General features: G+C 39.4%; 1 protein-coding gene across 1 annotated transcript in view; it reads left to right on the plus strand.

The window, feature by feature from the left end:
• Positions 1–18,824, plus strand: part of LOC145991880 (solute carrier organic anion transporter family member 74D-like) — a 262,979-nt gene that overhangs the window by 19,058 nt on the left and 225,097 nt on the right. Inside the window, exons 3-4 of the mRNA XM_083127915.1 lie at positions 14,991–15,221; positions 16,668–16,859. Coding sequence (XP_082984041.1) covers positions 14,991–15,221; positions 16,668–16,859 — 423 coding nt within the window. The remainder of the gene's footprint in view (positions 1–14,990; positions 15,222–16,667; positions 16,860–18,824) is intronic.

The following is an 18,824-nucleotide window of genomic DNA, read 5'->3' on the forward strand; positions in this document are numbered from 1 at the left end:
GATATTTTAATTGTTCCAAGCTTTTAGAGAAGACATACAAGTGCCTGTTTTTCCAGTCTAACCAGTTGGGTGCCAATAAAAAATTATCAACCATTAGTGTAGTTTTACCACAAGCAGATGGCCCAACAATAAGACACCTAATATTATCAGGCAGCAAGTTGCCATTTCTCTTATTCTGTTGTTCAGGTTCTGGCAGCCTTTTTATAACATCCCAGGTGTTCATATTATTATTTTGTTTGCATCGATCCAGCTGTTTTCCGGATGACCCAGCCATTTGACAAATAATTTGTTGCCTTTTCTGCGGATGATTTTTTCTATGAGATATGTGTCAGGCTGTTTAGTTTTGCTGAGTTCTTGTTCATAGAACCTGCCTTTGAGAATTTCTCCTCGGTGATCTTTTATTATATATGTGTTAAGGGTCCCGGGTTTAACTTGAACTACTGTAAATAATTCAGTACTCCAGTTTCTTGTAAAGCCTCTTTTGAATAAGTGCTTATATTTGCTGATTCTTACTTGATCACCCACCCTGTATTTGGCCCTTCTTGTTGTTGGCTGGTATCTAGGATAATAAACAGTCCTGATCAATTTTTGCTCATCAGATGAAGTTACTTCAGAGGGTTTCATGTTGATTGTGGAATGGACAGAGTTGTTATATTTATGTAGAAGTTCTGGAAGAATATTAATCCATTTATAATTACCTTGCAGTGTAAATTGTTTATACATAAGATTTTTTAAGGTTCTGTTGAATCTCTCTACAATTGAGGCCTTGAGATCACTGTAACTCGAGTAATGTTTTATTGCTTGGCTTTTAATAAATTGTTGAAACACTGAATTATAAAATTCTTTGCCATTATCTGTTTGCAAATAGCGCGGGGATCTTCCTGAATGATTGATGATTGTTCTGATGGCTTCTGTAACACATGTTCCAGTCTTGGATTTGAGTGGCACAGCCCAGGCAAATTTTGAAAATGTATCTATCACAGTGAGTAGATACTTGTAGCCCTTGTTGATTTTGTCTAAGTTTTTCAACTGCCCACTTGACAACTCAATCAAGTCGCTCTGCCATAAATCATCTATGCCCTTTGTGACTACTGGGAGTCTCTTATAATTATGTCGGGCTTGTCTGTGTAATTCATCAACAATAATTTGTCTAGACATAATATGTAAACAAGAATATTGCAACTATGGGGTGTTCAGCAGCTGATACTGCAGGATTTTCTAAATATAATTTGTCTCCAATATGTATTTTAAATTCCAAAGTGCCATCATCTTCAGAATAGGCTGTTTCTAATGTATCGGGATCTGTAAAATCCTCTAACTCTACACTGGTGATTTTCACTTTGTTCTCAGCATTTGTTATTGATAAGGTAGGGTAGTGGTGTGCCTGTGGCTGATGCCAATATTTGATCTTGATTGGTCTCAATGTGCCCCCAACAAAAAACTGGTAATAAAATTGTGCAGGGGACAGCATATATATTTTGCCACCTGGTGTAAATGGTGAATCATATTCTTTGTTGGGGATGCTGTACAATTCAAGAATTACTGTATGTTTTGGATTCTCGATTATGCCTGTTATTTCTTTTTCTGCTGTAAGCAATCTGCTTGTTACAGATTCAAGGTGCTCATTGATGGTCCTAACAACATCATCGTGGCCTGGCTTGATTTTTATGTCCACAACAAGTTTCTTGTATTGTTGCACAATCTCTTGAAGCTGGGTGGCAAAAACAGACAGAGCATTTGCTTGATTGGATTCCATGGTCCCTAGCTGCTGCTTGATATTAGCTACAATTTGTTGCAAATTTTCAACAACTGCCAATTTTGAATTTTGAGCAGTAAGATCATGGACCTGTCTTCTGATATCCTCAAACAGGGCATGCAGTTCATTAATATGTTGATTAGTTGGTAGAGTGGCCACTGTCTGAGTGAGTTGTTTGATCTCTGTCTGGATATTCTTGATATCTTCTGATTTCAATATGCGATTCACAGCTCTCTTAATATTTTTAAGTTCCTGTGATGTAGGCAGATTTGATACAGTATTTTGCAAAGATTCAAGTGCCAATTTCACATTGTTTAATTCAGAAGCATCAGCCACATTTTGCATAGCATTTTGGAGCAGGGCTATATCTGCCTGAGTGGGTGTGGATTGTTGTAAAATTTCAAGCTTTGTTTGAATATCATCGATCAAGTGATGAAAATGTGATAGTTCAGATTCAGTGTTGAGGTTTTCAAGCTTTGTGATTTGTTGCTGGACACTAACAAGGGTATCTACAATACCAGGCAGGCGGGATTCTTGTACATTTGCCAAATCACTTTGCACTGCTGCTATTGTACCCTCAAGGTGGGTTATGGTGCTCTGAATTTTTCCAAAATCTTCATATGTTTCAAGTTGCAGCTTAATGTTGGCAACACTCCGAGTTATTGCATTCAAAGCATCAGAAGATGGCAAGTTGTTCATAAAATTTTCAAGTGTCTCAATTTTTTCTTTAACCTCGGCTATGGCATTGTGCAGAGGATCCAGATTAGGTATTTGGAGTGATTGAATCTGTTCCTTTAGAGTGGAAATCACTAGATCAAAATCTTCTTGTGATTTTATGCTTTTGACAATTGTTTGGAGCTGTGTCTGGACATTATTTATCTGCTCTTCCAATTGCTGTTTCAATTGCTCAGAGTTGTTAGCCTGGGTCTTAAATTTGGCTTGAAGAGCTGCTACAGCTTCTTCTAAACTTTGAAAATTATCTAATGTTGCCAGATCAGTATATTTCTGAAGCAGCACTTTGAGTTCAGAATCAATTTTAAGAAGAGGGTCCATGCATTGTGATTGCAAATTTGTAATTTCTAATTGAAGACTGGCATTGAGTGTGGTTTGTAAAGCTTGTAAATCACTTCTTAATTTCTTGACTCTGACATCAAGCATAAGAATCTCATCACTGTGATCTTCATGTCTTGTGTGGCCAAAAATATCATTAGGCATTTTTGTTTTAGTGGTTATTTATTATAGAGTATCTGATTCTTAATTCTATAAAAAAGGGTATAAGCTTGTCATATGACCCAGGGACCTCAATATATAAGCAGTCACCAGCAGAAACAGTATATACAGTGCCAGAAATCATGTTTGAGTGCTTAATTCTATAAATATTTCTCCCTACTGAAATCTTGACATCACCCTCAGGGGTTGTAATAAATTGCAATTGCCCACCTACAGGTAATTGGTAATGATTTAAATTATTGTTAAATATGTACAATATTTTGCCTGTTTCTTCATCAACATCTGTAAGTATGCTGTTCAGATGAATAATTAACAAGCCACTCAGTTTAGACAGCATATCAGAAGAGGGTTGTGGTGTCGGCAGCTCCATAATAGCCTGTTTTTTGAACCCAAATAAGTTCATGGGCATGTTTATTTATTTCAAATCATGCTCTGTAATTGGGCATTGTTTGCCACTTATCAAGTCACAATGACCCCATGGTAAAGTATGTATGCCACATGATAAAATACATCTCTTATCATCATGTGGGTCCAGAGCCACTTTTCTTACAATATTGCTAGTCAGCAAGTGATCCACACTCTGGATTCTGGATTCTGATGTTCTGATTGAATTCTGGGATTTGAGGCAATTTTCATAATCTTCAAATTGAAGATCTTTTTCAACAGTTACTTTGCCAATACCCTTGGCCTTTTTGGCAACAGTGCCACTACATGTCTCAAAAGTGTACATCTTGGCACTTAACCCAGCAAATTTCACAATAACATCACCAAGTGTCTCATCTTTTTAACTTGCCAGGCACCTTTTTGTTGTGGTGTTGAATCCTTGTATGTTCACTGGTATCAAAATATTCAAGCAATGCAGGCTGTGACATATCTTGATAAACATCTTCTGTTTGAATATCAAGAATAAAGCTATCCGTGTCCATGTACATCAATTTTATATTATCACCATAAAAAGGTTTCAACACATCATAATACAATGTTAACATATGTAATTTGGACAATTCCAATATCGCAGCCCCTACATAAATAGGTTTATCAAACTTAATCTTTGTTTTCTTCATGTTGAAAAGTGCCATGTGCTCATCATAAATTCTTCTGTAATTGAAATTAGGCTTTGCAACCAATTTTTTGCTCCGGCTGGGGTCAGTAATTATTTTAACATCGGTATGTTTTCTGACATTTTCTATAGTTTTGCCATAGACAGAATTCACCATCAATTTAAACAAGCCCTTATCAAATTGGCTCTTTGCAGATGTTCGAAGCTCTGTATTTGTATCAATGTATGGTTTCAACCATTCTGAGTGCCTGAACCTTAAGACTTTTCCAACTTTGGTCACTTGAACACCATGTTTCATTAGGAACTGGAGGTTTTTGTAATATGTAACATAACCCTGTTTCGGCTCCAGTGTCATCATGAGCTTCTTCTGTTTAGAGCCAGGTGAGCACTGAACCTCGGGAATTGGGGGCAGATCAGAAAATTTATTGTGCAAATCATGAGGAATTGTCAGATCAACCTCTAAGAAGAGGCCATAGTCACTGTCATCAAAATCCTTAAGATCTTCAATATTGAAATCTTCAACCCATTCAAGCCCTGCATATGGCAGTTTTTGCATCATGGCGTGACCATAGAGGCTGTTTGCATCTACATACAGTATATAATTTGATGGCAGTGCTGGATCATAATCAGGAATATGCTTGTTATTTGCTCTGGCATATCTCTGGGAACATTGCACCATCCCCCCTCTTATACATTTCTCCATAAACAGATACGTATCTTGATCGTGGATCAGATCCAATTGCATTTTAGTGTTGAAAAACATTGCGGCCCATGCTAGGCCCGGGGCACTGTAAAAATATATTGGGTCCAGTTTATAATTTTGCATGGAAGATTTTCTGAATGCCTGCAATATATCAGCTAAGAGAGTGACATCAAGTTTTAAATATGCCATGTGATAATCACCAAATGTCTGGCATTTTAAATTATTCCACATCAACTGAGCATGGTGATAATCATCATCAGTGATTCCAGATCCTCTGATTTTGCTGTAAAACTCTTCTTGTGGTGGCAGGGAACACTCATCAAATTTAGAAAAATCTGTAACATAGTCATATGGATATACACCCTTCCGCCTAATTAATTTCAGGTCCTGATTTGGAAACATAGCACATGTGATTTTGAATTGATCATCAGATAATTGACTGGCCAATGTAGCCAGGCTAGCGGACAGAATTCTGTAAGAATCAAGAAATCTTATGTGAATAGGAACACCATCAACTTTAATTATCTTGCTAATAGATATATATTTCTCATCATTTTCAGCTAAAATATTTAAATTCTGCTTGTCAAACCCCTCGTATCTGATCAGATGATGGAAATCATAATTGGATGCTCCATGGCAAAATATGGGGACAAATTTTGGTCTCTTGATCTGAATATTGCAGCTATTACACAGGGCCATTAAGAATTTACCATCTGTATGAGAATGGTGTTTCACCTTGATATTTGTATCTGAAAATTCAGAATCACATACCGGGCATTTTTCTGCATTGTTGAAATCTTCAATCTCTTCCTCTGTTAAAGGCAACATGGGCTTTGATTTTAATAAGATATTAGATGCTATGTCACGGCACTCATTTTCTATTCTAAGTGCAAATATTTTGATGGCATCTGGTCCCATGTATAAGCACGGCTCACTAGCTACACCATCCCGTATAACTGTATAACAAAAACTGGAAGGTTCATGTTGTTGGTATGGTGTACTTGAAGATTCTTCAGGATCTGGATTGCAGAATTCAAGAGGTTTGACGTTCGATTCGAAATCACAGACAATATATGCTGGGTGTTCCAACGAGGCTTCATACTTTTTGAATTTGCAATTTTCACTTGGATTGGGCATCACCATATGAACAGGTTTATGATTCCCACAGTATTTCAGATGCTCAATTAACTTGTTTTTGGCAATTTCTGCATTCACTTCCCGAACCCCATTTATTATTTTTTTACCATCAAATTCAGTTAAACATCTTCTGCACAACTTGAATATTGTATTGGATTTGCCTTGTTGTTTTCTGACTAAAGCTTCAAGATTATGTATCAGAGTGTAATATTATGTGCCATCCCCTTCAATTAAGAGCAGATCAATCGGAACAGCAGATTCATCATCAAGTGTACTGATTCTGAGAGGTGCTATCAAGCAATTGCCAGTGGAACAAATAAATACATTAATAGATAATTGTTTGCCATTGATGTGCCTGGCCTTTTTTTCAAATTTATCAATATTCTGAACAGACATTGGATATTCCAAACCCTCCATTGCATCGTCAAAAAGATGTTCATGTTGTTTGTAATAAGTTATTCTCTCAGGATGCCTTGAAACTGGATACAAAGCAGCTAAAATACACCACAAAAAGCATTTCTGGTCATTATTTTTTATATTAACCACGGCTTGTTTGTTTTTGATATTGGCAGGTAATGGCACATATGTAGATCCTTGTAATGAGCTGAATTCAGAAATATTAACATATAACTTGTGTGATGAACCGCATAGGCTCCATCCGGACTCTTTTGCCGCAAATTCAGAGTGTTTGATATTCAGTTGATCCATCAAACTGCTTATTATTGTGTCCGAATTTGCATTTGAATATACCGGTACAGTTTCTGTTATGTGGGGCTGTATAAATTTTGTGCCATTTGGCTTCTTATATTGTACAAACAATTTAAGGAACAGCTTATAAGAGCCATTTTGTGCATTTAGAATTGCCTGGAGATCAGGATTTATACTGTTCAAGAAATTCTCAATGCCACATCTTGGCTCTGATACAAACCGGTGATCCCTTAATTGGCCGTTAAAACTGCTACGGATAGGTTCATGGCGTGGCTGCTTTGCTGCTCTGGCATTAACAGGTGCTTCGTGCTTTCTTTTCAGACCAGATGTAGATGGTTGAGGGGGCAATGTTGATGATTGTGCAGAGCAAGTATCTTTATGTTTATATGTGAAATATTCCATGTTATATTCTCTATGGCATTTGTGGCAAATTATTGTGGGAGTTCTGTATTTATCTGGGTTACAAATCTTTTGGTGCTTGGCCCAATTGGAGCTGGATATATTTTTATTGCACTGATTACAATGTTTTTGATTCGGCATTTTTGTTGTTGTTTATTATATACAATTTCTTGGGATTCAATTCAAAACTTTATGCTGGATAAAAATATCAGTTGGGTTCAACACTGTGCTGTGTGTGTGTGTGTGTGTGTGTGTATGTGTGTATACACTTAATATTTTTGGCTTTGGTATTTATATACAATTTCTTGGGATTCAATTCAAAACTTTATGCTGGATAAAAATATCAGTTGGGTTCAACACTGTGCTGTGTGTGTGTGTGTGTGTGTGTATGTGTGTATACACTTAATATTTTTGGCTTTGGTATTTATATACAATTTCTTGGGATTCAATTCAAAACTTTATGCTGGATAAAAATATCAGTTGGGTTCAACACTGTGCTGTGTGTGTGTGTGTGTGTGTGTGTGTGTGTATGTGTGTATACACTTAATATTTTTGGCTTTGGTATTTATATACAATTTCTTGGGATTCAATTCAAAACTTTATGCTGGATAAAAATATCAGTTGGGTTCAACACTGTGCTGTGTGTGTGTGTGTGTATGTGTATGTGTGTATACACTTAATATTTTTGGCTTTGGTATTTATATACAATTTCTTGGGATTCAATTCAAAACTTTATGCTGGATAAAAATATCAGTTGGGTTCAACACTGTGCTGTGTGTGTGTGTGTGTGTGTGTGTGTGTATGTGTGTATACACTTAATATTTTTGGCTTTGGTATTTATATACAATTTCTTGGGATTCAATTCAAAACTTTATGCTGGATAAAAATATCAGTTGGGTTCAACACTGTGCTGTGTGTGTGTGTGTGTGTGTGTGTGTATGTGTGTATACACTTAATATTTTTGGCTTTGGTATTTATATACAATTTCTTGGGATTCAATTCAAAACTTTATGCTGGATAAAAATATCAGTTGGGTTCAACACTGTGCTGTGTGTGTGTGTGTGTGTGTGTGTATGTGTATGTGTATGTGTGTGTGTGTATGTGTATACACTTAATATTTTTGGCTTTGGTATTTATATACAATTTCTTGGGATTCAATTCAAAACTTTATGCTGGATAAAAATATCAGTTGGGTTCAACACTGTGCTGTGTGTGTGTGTGTGTGTGTGTGTATGTGTATGTGTATGTGTGTGTGTGTATGTGTATATGTGTGTGTGTGTTGATATTTTTGACATTGGTATTTATATACAATTTCTTGGGGTTCAAATCAAAACTCTATGCTGGATAAAAAAGCAGAAATAGGCCACAAGTGGACCGGAAGTAGGCAAACCGGAAGTAGGCAAACCGGAAGTGGACCGGAAGTGGACCGGAAGTGGACCGGAAGTGGACCGGAAGTGAACCGGAAGTGGACCGGAAGTGAACCGGAAGTGGACCGGAAGTGGACCGGAAGTGGACCGGAAGTGAATATGTGTGGGTGGGTGTGGGTGGGTGTGGGTGTATGTGTGTGTGTGTGTTAATACGTTTGGCGTAGTTTTAGGTGTGGGCAAAAAAAATATGAAGAGGGGCATATTTTTAACAAATTTATGGACAACAATCTTACAGAAGTGCCTTTTGTAAGTGTAGACAAATCAATCTGAGGGGGGTTCGTACTTTCTCAGGAAATTCCCGAGGGCATTTATACAAAAATCTTGGATTAGACAAGATTCCACACTTGAGCAAAAAGCTCATATGGGCATGTTGAGCCTGTTTTAAGTGTAGCCAAATCTGCTTGAGGGGGGTTCGTACTTTCTCGTCCCAGTAGTATATACTTTTATACTACTATCATACTATTACATAATCTGTTTGTTTTATATTTTCTACTTTAAATTATCATTCAATTGCTATTTATAATATTTGTTTTCCAAATATTAGTAGGGGGTCCGAATTTGGAGTACTTTTTCAAAACTCTAATTTTTGCAACCTTTTGCTATAATTGAGAATTCTCTTCCGAGTGTTTCCTAAAGTGGATTCTGACACAGGGAGCCCTTCGGCAACTTAATAGAGAGTATTTTAACAGTGATAAACCATTGTTAACTTTAATATTAAGAAATACAAAATCAAAAAACCAATTGGTTACTTTCCTCTACAAGTCAATTAGATTCCATGCTTGTATGTGTATTGTTTCACTTTCGTTGTGCATGTACTGTTATAGGTGTAGATATGTTAATGGTCTCTTGAGAGGGTGCCGTGCTGTTAGCGAACGTGTTCGTATCGAACACAGTTACGGAAGGATTTGCAGGTCCGTTAGCGAACAAGCAAACTTGTCCTGTCTTATTTGTCCTTGAAACTGGTCAGCATGCAAGTGTTGCCAGTGATAAGCCAACTTGCGTGGAGAGACACCTCAGTGGCTGGTGCCTCTTGACCTGACCTGACCCACCCCTGATCATTCTTCAATCGGGTCTTCCTTGTCGCACAACAGTTTTGCTACCTTCTGTTCTGACGTCAGACGAGGAATGCCTACGAAGACAGGTTAGACCTGTTAGGTTAGGTTCCATTAGCATAAAAACAATGAAAAATTATTATTTAGGCTATGAGAACTATCACTGGCAACACTTGCATGTTGACCACTTTCAAGGGCAAACAAGACAGGGCAAGTTTGTGTGTTCGCAAACAGCACGCACCTGCAAATCCTTTCCTTCCGGTGTTCGCTACGAGCATGAATTCCTCGAGAGAGAAAAAGAGCATTCAACATTTAAACACAGAGGCAGTGGCGTGCCCAGGATTGTCGAAAGGGAGGGTTTGTATACTTTTTCTTGGTAGTCAGCCCTCATTTTGTCATATTTTCCTACCTTTGACGTTCTTTTTCTTTAGGAATTGGGCGAAAGAGGGGGTTATAACCCCCATCAACCCACCTTGGGGGCACGCCACTGTACAAAGGTATTTTCCTTTGTCTTTTTGTGTATGTGTATTGGTGGTGGCTGGGAAATCCTCCCTCCCCTCCCACTCCCCCGAGGATTTTTGCACCCTGTTCTACACAGGGTAGCAAATTTTTGTGTGTCGCCTTCACCATATTGTTACGCTACATTGTGTAATTGAAGGGTTTTAGCAACAACGTGACAAGCTACATCCGGTAAAATTTTCAGTATAGTGATTTTTAAAATTTGAAAAATTCCATAACCTTTACTGGTCATTTAATGTTCGTCAGTCTTCATAATTTAAAAGAAAAATATTTTATCTCAGCAAACGAAAAGTATCTTTTAAGTCTTACTTTACTCAAATGTAATTATTTTCTCAAATAATACACACGATTTTGTGGCTTGTCATGTTCTTGTGGTAAATATAGTAAATGAACTGAAAGTTTCGTCGCAACAATATAAGCCATATTCTCTAAATAACTTTAATAAGTATTACAACATTAAATTTGTTTCTGTAGATGTCATCTGCTTCTGATAATTGTTGTTATTTTAGAAAGATATCCGACGAATTTCAGATTGAAAAGTCCTCTATTTGATGCCATAAATAGTTATGTACCAGATATTTTGCCTCCGCGAAGTTCTAGAAATTACAAACACAATAGTTTGACAAGCCACAAATTATTTTGTTTCATTACTTGACTTGAATACGACGAATTATCACCTGATAATCATTATCCTCATCATTAGAATTAGGCAACAAATGTGTCAAGATTTATTAATTTATTTATTTTATTTTATTTCTTCTTGTTTATTATGGCGAAGTTAAGGCTTTGTATCGTTTTCTACCACTGAACCATGTTTACAGCGAAATTTTAACATGAAAACAGAGAAAGAAGAACATAAGATTAGAAAGAAAATTACAAACAATGAATACAAGAATAAAAGTCTAACCTATACTCACACGCATACAACAAAACACACACACACACACACGCACACGCACATATTTATACAGAGCATTCCCTGACATTCGCTACGAGGCTCGGCGGCAAGCGGCCCGGCATCAGAGCTTGTCTTTCCCGGTGAACGGGTCCGCGACAGTCGTATCAATCCCTAAGATTATATGTTTATTTTATTAAGTCTCTCTGAACGCTTCACGTTGACCAGGGCATTCACTTGTTTTTCTCAGTTGTCTCAACCTCTGAGGCATGTTTACAATGCACAGTGTTGCGCTATGCAAACCTCCTGAGCATTCAGGAAAACAGGTAGTTCCTTCTGTTTATGGAGTCAGCGGTTTGCATAGTGGCAATTAATAACACGATTCGGCATAGAGGAAGAGCTCGATGGCCTAGTGATATAGAGGTGAGACAAGCTGAGAGGGGACTGACTTTTGGGGATTGAGTTGAGAGAGAAGAGGTGTTTAGCAGAGCAGTAGGTCAGAAGTGGAACGACGCTCTGGTCGACGAATTGGAGAAGCTAACAGAGGACTTCGCATATTTTATTCAGCTTAATACTTCAGATAGACAGTTAATTATCCTAACACCCAGCCATGATTCAGGTTCAACGGTTCACAAAACCCAACGAGTGACCATTGTCTTTTCTGTAGTCTAGGTCCTTAGTGTGATTTTGTACCTTTTGCATTGCCAAGCGTTAACTCGTCATGCCAATGACGAGTGCTCTCATCAGAGGATGAATGATGAGTAACTTACATCACCCATTGATTAATTGGTTAACCTCGTAAAAAAGTTTAGAGTAACAGGGTCAGTTCTGAATAAAAGTGGAAAGAAAAATGGGAAATAAAGCATACAAAGACAATCCGCACACCATCCGTGAGTTAAAAGACAGTATTGTACGAAAAATCGGGAGAATTACAGTAGACCAACGTGCACGTGTAAATGCCAATTTCCTTCGTGGATGCCAGGAATGTCTTGCAGCAGAGGGACATCATTTTCAACACCTTCTGTAGTCAAGGTTAGTACACAATATGAAAACTGTAATTTTAATAGCAGACTCTAGCCACTGTCGGGGACCGTTCACCGGGAAAGACAAGCGCTGATGCCGGGCAGCTTGCCACCGAGTCTCGTAGCGAATGTCAGGGAATGCTCTGTATATTCATGACAGAAATTAGGAATTTGAAATACAGTGCGTCTAGTTCCTTGCGAGGCCGAGAAATCTGGGGATGTGTGGCGGGCGGCGCTAGCGGAGATGCTGACATTTTCGACCAGTAACATCCCGCTTATTTTTATGGACTTATCTTTAGCATGCAGAAATTTATATTAATATTGCAAGACGAGCACTAACCTGTGTTATAAGAGTTGTTCAAAGTAATGTCCACCTATATTCACCCATTCCTGGCATCGTTTGATGAAATTTCAGGTTTGTTTGGAGAGCATTCTAACGCTGCTCCAATTGCGTCGAGTTTTTCTTCGGTTAGAATCCGTCGTTTTTGCTTAGGGCTTCTAAAATTTTATGATCCAGTTTCTCGTAATGTATGGACAAGACGTCTAACCGTCTCTCTACCTGAAGGTGAAACGCCAGGGAATTTCTGTGCAAATTGCCTACACACGTCTCGACACGAGTCTGTTTTTACGTAAGTGTCATACATAAAAAAAATATTGGTTCTAACGTGAACTTTGCGGCTGGTATTTCAATCGCCTCACTTACACACACAACACACACACTCCAATTCTACAAAGAAGTAGCACGGCAAGAAACCAAAAACCACGCTCTTTCACACAGTACGAAATTAATACGCTCTTGGTTCAAGGTCTGTTCCTCACTCCATTCGCAGCTCTGTCCAGGGCACCTGTAGTCGCAAAGAAGAGAACAACTCAAGCTCGGAGCTTTCAGACAGCAATGCTCACGAAAACCATTGACTTTTAACATTTTAGTCTGCACCGCAATCTTGATACAGTGTTGCACATTTGAAACCTCCAAATGATTCCGAGGTCCTCCTCCGTAGTCGAGCGGGTTAAGGCGTTCACTCGTCTTGAGATCGTTCGCTGCGGGACGGCGTAGGTTCGAATCCGGCTCTGGTCGGAATTTATTCGGCCTGCGTATAGGGCCGGTGGCAACCCACCATCGTGAGGAAATTGGGGAGCTCCGAGTGAGTGAGCGTAATCCGGTCGAGAAGACCTACTATAACGGCTGGGGATACGTCGGGCTGACCCCCCGACTATTCCAATACTGGTTGAAGATCTCCATGCTTAGAGGTGACGAAGGAAAGCGTGGGAGGGAGATCGGCAGTCGGTAGGTATAACTAGGCCTTCATGGGCTGTTGCGCAACGGATTATTATTATTATTATTAAATGATTCCGAGCGAAGCAAAACGCTTTCGAGAGTAAACTTAAGCGGGACGATACTGGTCGAAAATGTCGGCATATCCGCTAGCGCCGCCCGCCACACTTCTCCCAATCTATCGGCCTTGCAAGGAATTGGACGGACGGTATTAAGTTGAATAAGGGGTTTTAGTGTTTTTCTGCACTTAACTGTATTCAATTTATCACTAAGCTTGCACTAATGTGGTAACTAGTTGTGCCCAATAAATAATATTTTAATTGTGTCTTAAAAACGAACAACAGTTCCTGATTAAACAAATACCTCCTGGGATTGCGAAACAAGTCCCTGCATGACGTCATCTTACAGAGTGGCTTGTCTTGTTCTCAAATAAGAGATGGAAATTCGCATAACAGTCTGCATAGCGCTGCCTTCGCTTAGAAATTTACGGATATACCACCTGAAATACACAATTATCCAAAATAGTTGGATACAGAAGCAACACATTACCTGGCAGGGGTGCCCACACAGGAATTTTTTTGGGGGACAAAATTTTATTCCTTAAAACAAAAAATGGAGGGGATCGTATCGTTTGATTGACTTGTTATTGATTTTTAGTTTTAGTTATTATGTATAGTTTTTCTACCTACCTGGGGGTGATCGCGGCGATAGGGTTGAAATGAAACACCATCTCTTATGCCTTTAGAATCGGTTTGGATGGAGGGTTAATACAAGGTTACTCGAGCAGACAAACTCTGCAGAATAAAGTTGACACCATAACAATGGCAGTGAGCCTAAAGTATCTAAAGTAAACATATATTGCTTAAATACGTCTGTATTATACAGTGACGCAACCACAGGGTGGGCAGGGGGTCATTGCCCCCTCCCAGCCTTCGACGGAAGTCAATTCCAGGGGGGCAAGGGGGGACAAACATTGACGGCCAAGGACAGCTGCAGGGGGAGCACAGAGGAGCAACTACCACCTTCGATTCCAAATTTTATGCAAATAAAAATACATTTTGTAAAATTTTCTTGCTTGCTTCGCTCGCATCATCTGCTTTTCTCGTTTTCGTCAAGTTCAGAGCTGTAGCTAGGGGCGGCGGGAGTCGGCCATGGGCGCCGAATGATCTGAAAAAAAGTTGTAAAGAGAGAATGCCATGGTGTTCAGTGAAATTATTTGCGTCCTATTAAATCAATACTGTTTTCAATTGCAAAAATTGGACCTAATAATTTTCTTCCTCGCTTCGCTCGCAATATGGGCTGCTTGTTTTCTGTAATGTAATGTATTTAAATAATATGTGTTATATATATGTATTAAATTATCTTTGAATACGTACACAATTAATGTTAGCATGTTGCATATGTATTATCTTATTTCATGTCGCTCCATGTTGCATATGTACATATGCATGTAAAACACTTGTTGTACATGAAAGTTACACATGTATCATTCATTTTCTGCCATTCAAAAATACAGTTTGTGTGCTTGATTTCCATTATTAGCTAATGTGAAATTGACGGCGTTGAAAAACAAATTTCAAATAGTTTGTTCCAAACAAATGCTTTAGCACAGACTTCTACCTCCTTTTTGCGTAATTTATGAGGATAATAACGTCTTGGATAGTAGTAATAATAATGCCATTATTATTATTATTATTGTTGGGGGATGGGCCTTGTGGGGGATGGGTACCCCTGTCACCTGGGCCCAAAGTGTGGCTTGTCACGTTGTTGCACCAAGCCTTTCAATCGTTTGACTTATTGTTTCAGGTTTTATATCAACTGGTTGGGATTTTGGAAGCGTCGCTTTCGTTCTCGTCCTGTCGTACATTGGCGGAAGGAGCCACAAGACGAGGTGGGTCGCCGGGGGAACCTTCATTGCTGGCATCTCCTGCTTCATGCGAATCATTCCGCACTGGATGTATGGTCCGGGTGATGAAGCATTGGCCCTTACGGAAGAATTTGGTTCTGTCTATGCGGATGCATCCACTAATGTTACAGGTAAGACGCACCATGGCTGCCAGGGTTGTTAAAGGCCCTGGAATTTTTAAATTCAATTCCGATCTGGAGGCACTTATATATATATATACACACACACACACACACACACACACACACACACACACACACACACACACACACACACACACACACACACACACACACACACACACAAAGTAAATTGATAATTAAATTATGTGGAATGAAGCTTCTAGCCTAACAACTGCAGCCCTACTTATAGTAGTAATAATATTATGAAACTTGTCCCAGTTAAACGGGTCAGCAATTTTGGAATATTTTCTTACACAAAAATTACTTGCTCATTAATTACTATACTTGTCTCCAGATGGCGTCGCCGCCTTGTAATCAGTGATGTGCCGTAGACTATAAGTTTACGTCTACATGCATTGTCTACACGTAATCTATGCGTAGATTACATTGGGCTGTAGTTTACATAGACTACGTAGACAATCTAAAGTGCATTAAAATTAATTTTCAAGGGTTTCATGAAATGTAAGTGATATTTTCAACTATATTGGTTCCTAACGAAATGAAAAGAACCCTATTTACAACAAAATTTATCTTCTCTTCTATTATCAACTATGGAAGAAGATAAATAGTATGCAAAAAACAACACCAGATGGCAGTCGTGAGGCAAGAGTGGCCTTTTCCCCATAAAGAACTAGAATATTTCCTGTTAGATTTCTTCCTAGGTGAGAAATTGTTCGAATTTGAAAGAAAGAGTATGAAAAGTTCTCCACACACATCAGCAATTGATACGCAGTATAATTTTCATTTAATTCCACGGCGTCCTTTGCTAAGTTATCACCTTTCGCCATGTTGTTTACATAGATTACGTAATCTACGTGTATAACATAGTCTACGTGTAGAATGTAGACTATCGTTGTTTACGCGTAGACGCACATCACTGCCTGTAATCGATACCTGGTGGAGGCACATAGTGGTACGGATCCCACTTTAAACTGTAGGTCCAGTCCCGATTAGCCTTACTGTGCATAAAGTGGACTTTAATCACCATATCAATTAATATCAATCAATCATTTTGTGTATATGAGCCTTGTCAAAACATATTGAGAGTTAAACTAACACAAACTCAAGTCCCAATCTCTGCGTGCGTCTCATTAACTCAAGCACTGCTAAATATATAGATCCGAAAGCAGTTTCTGTGTTCGTAATAATGTAAAAACATAGCTGATAGTGACCGAACACATTTTTAAATCTAATTGTTGTTCAGCAGCACCATTTTTTGAAACATTATTATGATCAAATGCTTTGTTGAGAGTTACCAAGTAACTGTCGAAACCAATAATTTTTGTGCATACCAGCATTCATGTTTTAGCAAGAAACTCAATGTTTTGGGGGCAAATCATTTGTTTCTGTGTAGGTACTGCACATGTGTGAAGTAATTTCTTGTACATTCGACAGGCAGTGATCAAGAACTCTGCGAAGGGGGATACCGGGACAATGAAGACTGCTCAGGAAACTACTCCCTGACGTCTACCATCATCTTCTTCCTCGCGCAATGCCTGCTGGGTATAGGCTCGTCCGTTTACTACACCCTGGGAGTGTCTTACATGGATGACAACGCAAGGAAAGACAAAGCTCCGATGCTCCTCTGTGAGTATAAAATCTGTATTTTTAACTACAATTATTCTTTCAAACTTAGCTTTCTCTCAAAATCCAATTTGGTTGAAATCTTGTTTCTAGTTTTGTGTAACAATGGAAAGGAATTCACAGTATGTAATTGTTAACACTTAAGTTTTTACATGCACAGTGGCGGAGATTGGGATCCAAAACTAGGTGGGCAAGCTGCATAAAAGGGGGTGGGCAAGGATAGTTCACTTTCCCTTGGTACATAAAGTTTAGCATAGTGCAGGGTCAAAAGTGGCAAAAAGTGGGGGGCAACTGCCCCCCCTCGCCCCACTAATCGCCGACACTGTACATGCAGTAATTTTTATGATGAGTGCCATTAATCTACACCATTGGTCGGAATTTAATTTGATTTTTGGAAGGGTTAACATATATTATTGTCGTATTTACTATTGTTGTCATCATTGTCTTTGTTGTTTCTGTTAACTGGGTGTGCAACTTAACGGTAGAACCGCGATGGTCCAATCGGTAAGGTGCCTGACTGCCACACGGGAGACCTGGGTTTGTTTCCCGGTGTGGGTGGTTCGATGTGGGAATTTTCCAAGCAATGTATCTACATAGATCGGCTCTGGGGCTCACCCAGCTTCTCATAAATGGACACCAGGGCTATTCGCGATTAAAATTACCACCTGAGCGCTAGTGTCGCTTCCAATATGGCCGTTCTATGTAGGACAAATCTTTGTTTACATTCAGTAGTAGTACGTGATGGCAGCGTGTTGTCATGGCTGATATGGAAGCAACGTTTAAATTACGTCATATTTTTATATATTACGAATGCGATGTGAATTCCAGGAACTTTAACGAAGGTGAAGCTGTGCTGAGAACGAATTATTTGATTATGATAGGCAAAAATAACACGAAAATGCAGACGAAAGTAATGTACTGGGCGAGTCTGTTAAAAGAGGCCCCGTGGAAAATGTGCTCCTTGCATGTAGGCAACCATGGTACACCGAAGAGAAGAGCGGGGTAGAGAATAGTCCAGGATATCGGTGCCAAGCAGTTTAGACAACTTGACATAAACGTAAATGAATTAAACATATCTTCTGTAAATACAGTACAGTGTGACAACAACCTCCCCCATAGCGCAGTGGTATCGTCGTCGCCTTGTAATCAAGGGGTCCCGGGTTCGATACCCGGTGGAGGCACAAGTGGTTCGGATACCGCTTTAAACTGTAGGTCCAGTCCCGAAAAGCCTTACTGTGCATAAAGTTGACTTAGAACAGCAACTCGAACCAAACCAAGGAGGTGCTGGAAATGTCGTCCATTGACCTCGAGGCACGTCTGCAGACGATACCACATGTTCTGAAAGGCACGGGCGAGCATATCCTGCGGGATGGCCTGGATAGCTGTGATAATGTTGTTCTGGAGTTCTTCGAATGTATGAGAGTTGTTGATATACACCTGTCCCTTTAGAGCTCCCCAAAAGAAGAAATCACAGGGTGATAAATCTGGAGAACGAGGTGGCCAAGGTTGGTTCGTGCCACGGCTGATGACGCGATCAGGCGGGAACACTGACTCAATGCACGTGATCGTTGCACATGTTGTATGCGCCGTGGCTCCATCCTGCTGAAAGTAAGCGTTCCTTCGCTCATCCCCAGTCAGTTGTTCGACAAACACGTTTAACATGTTACTGATGTAACGAGCCGAGTTCACAGTCTCATGGAAGAACACGTGGATGATGCGGCGTGACGACACGGCACACCAGACACCGAGTTTCTGGGCGTGCAGTGGAACCTCCATGAAAACGTGTGGATTGTCACCTGACCAGTGTCGCGGGTTCTGGGAACTTATGTAGCCTGACAGATGGAACCGTGCTTCATCGGAAATGAAGAAGTAACCATCCTGCAGCACCTCCGGAGCAATATTGGACAGAAACCACTCCAAAACTGCACGCGAGCTGCCTTGTCCACATCCCGCACCTGATGCATCACA

The sequence above is a fragment of the Lepisma saccharinum genome, chromosome 8 (assembly GCF_977018435.1).
Source record: "Lepisma saccharinum chromosome 8, izLepSacc3.1, whole genome shotgun sequence".
NCBI lineage: Eukaryota > Metazoa > Arthropoda > Insecta > Zygentoma > Lepismatidae > Lepisma > Lepisma saccharinum.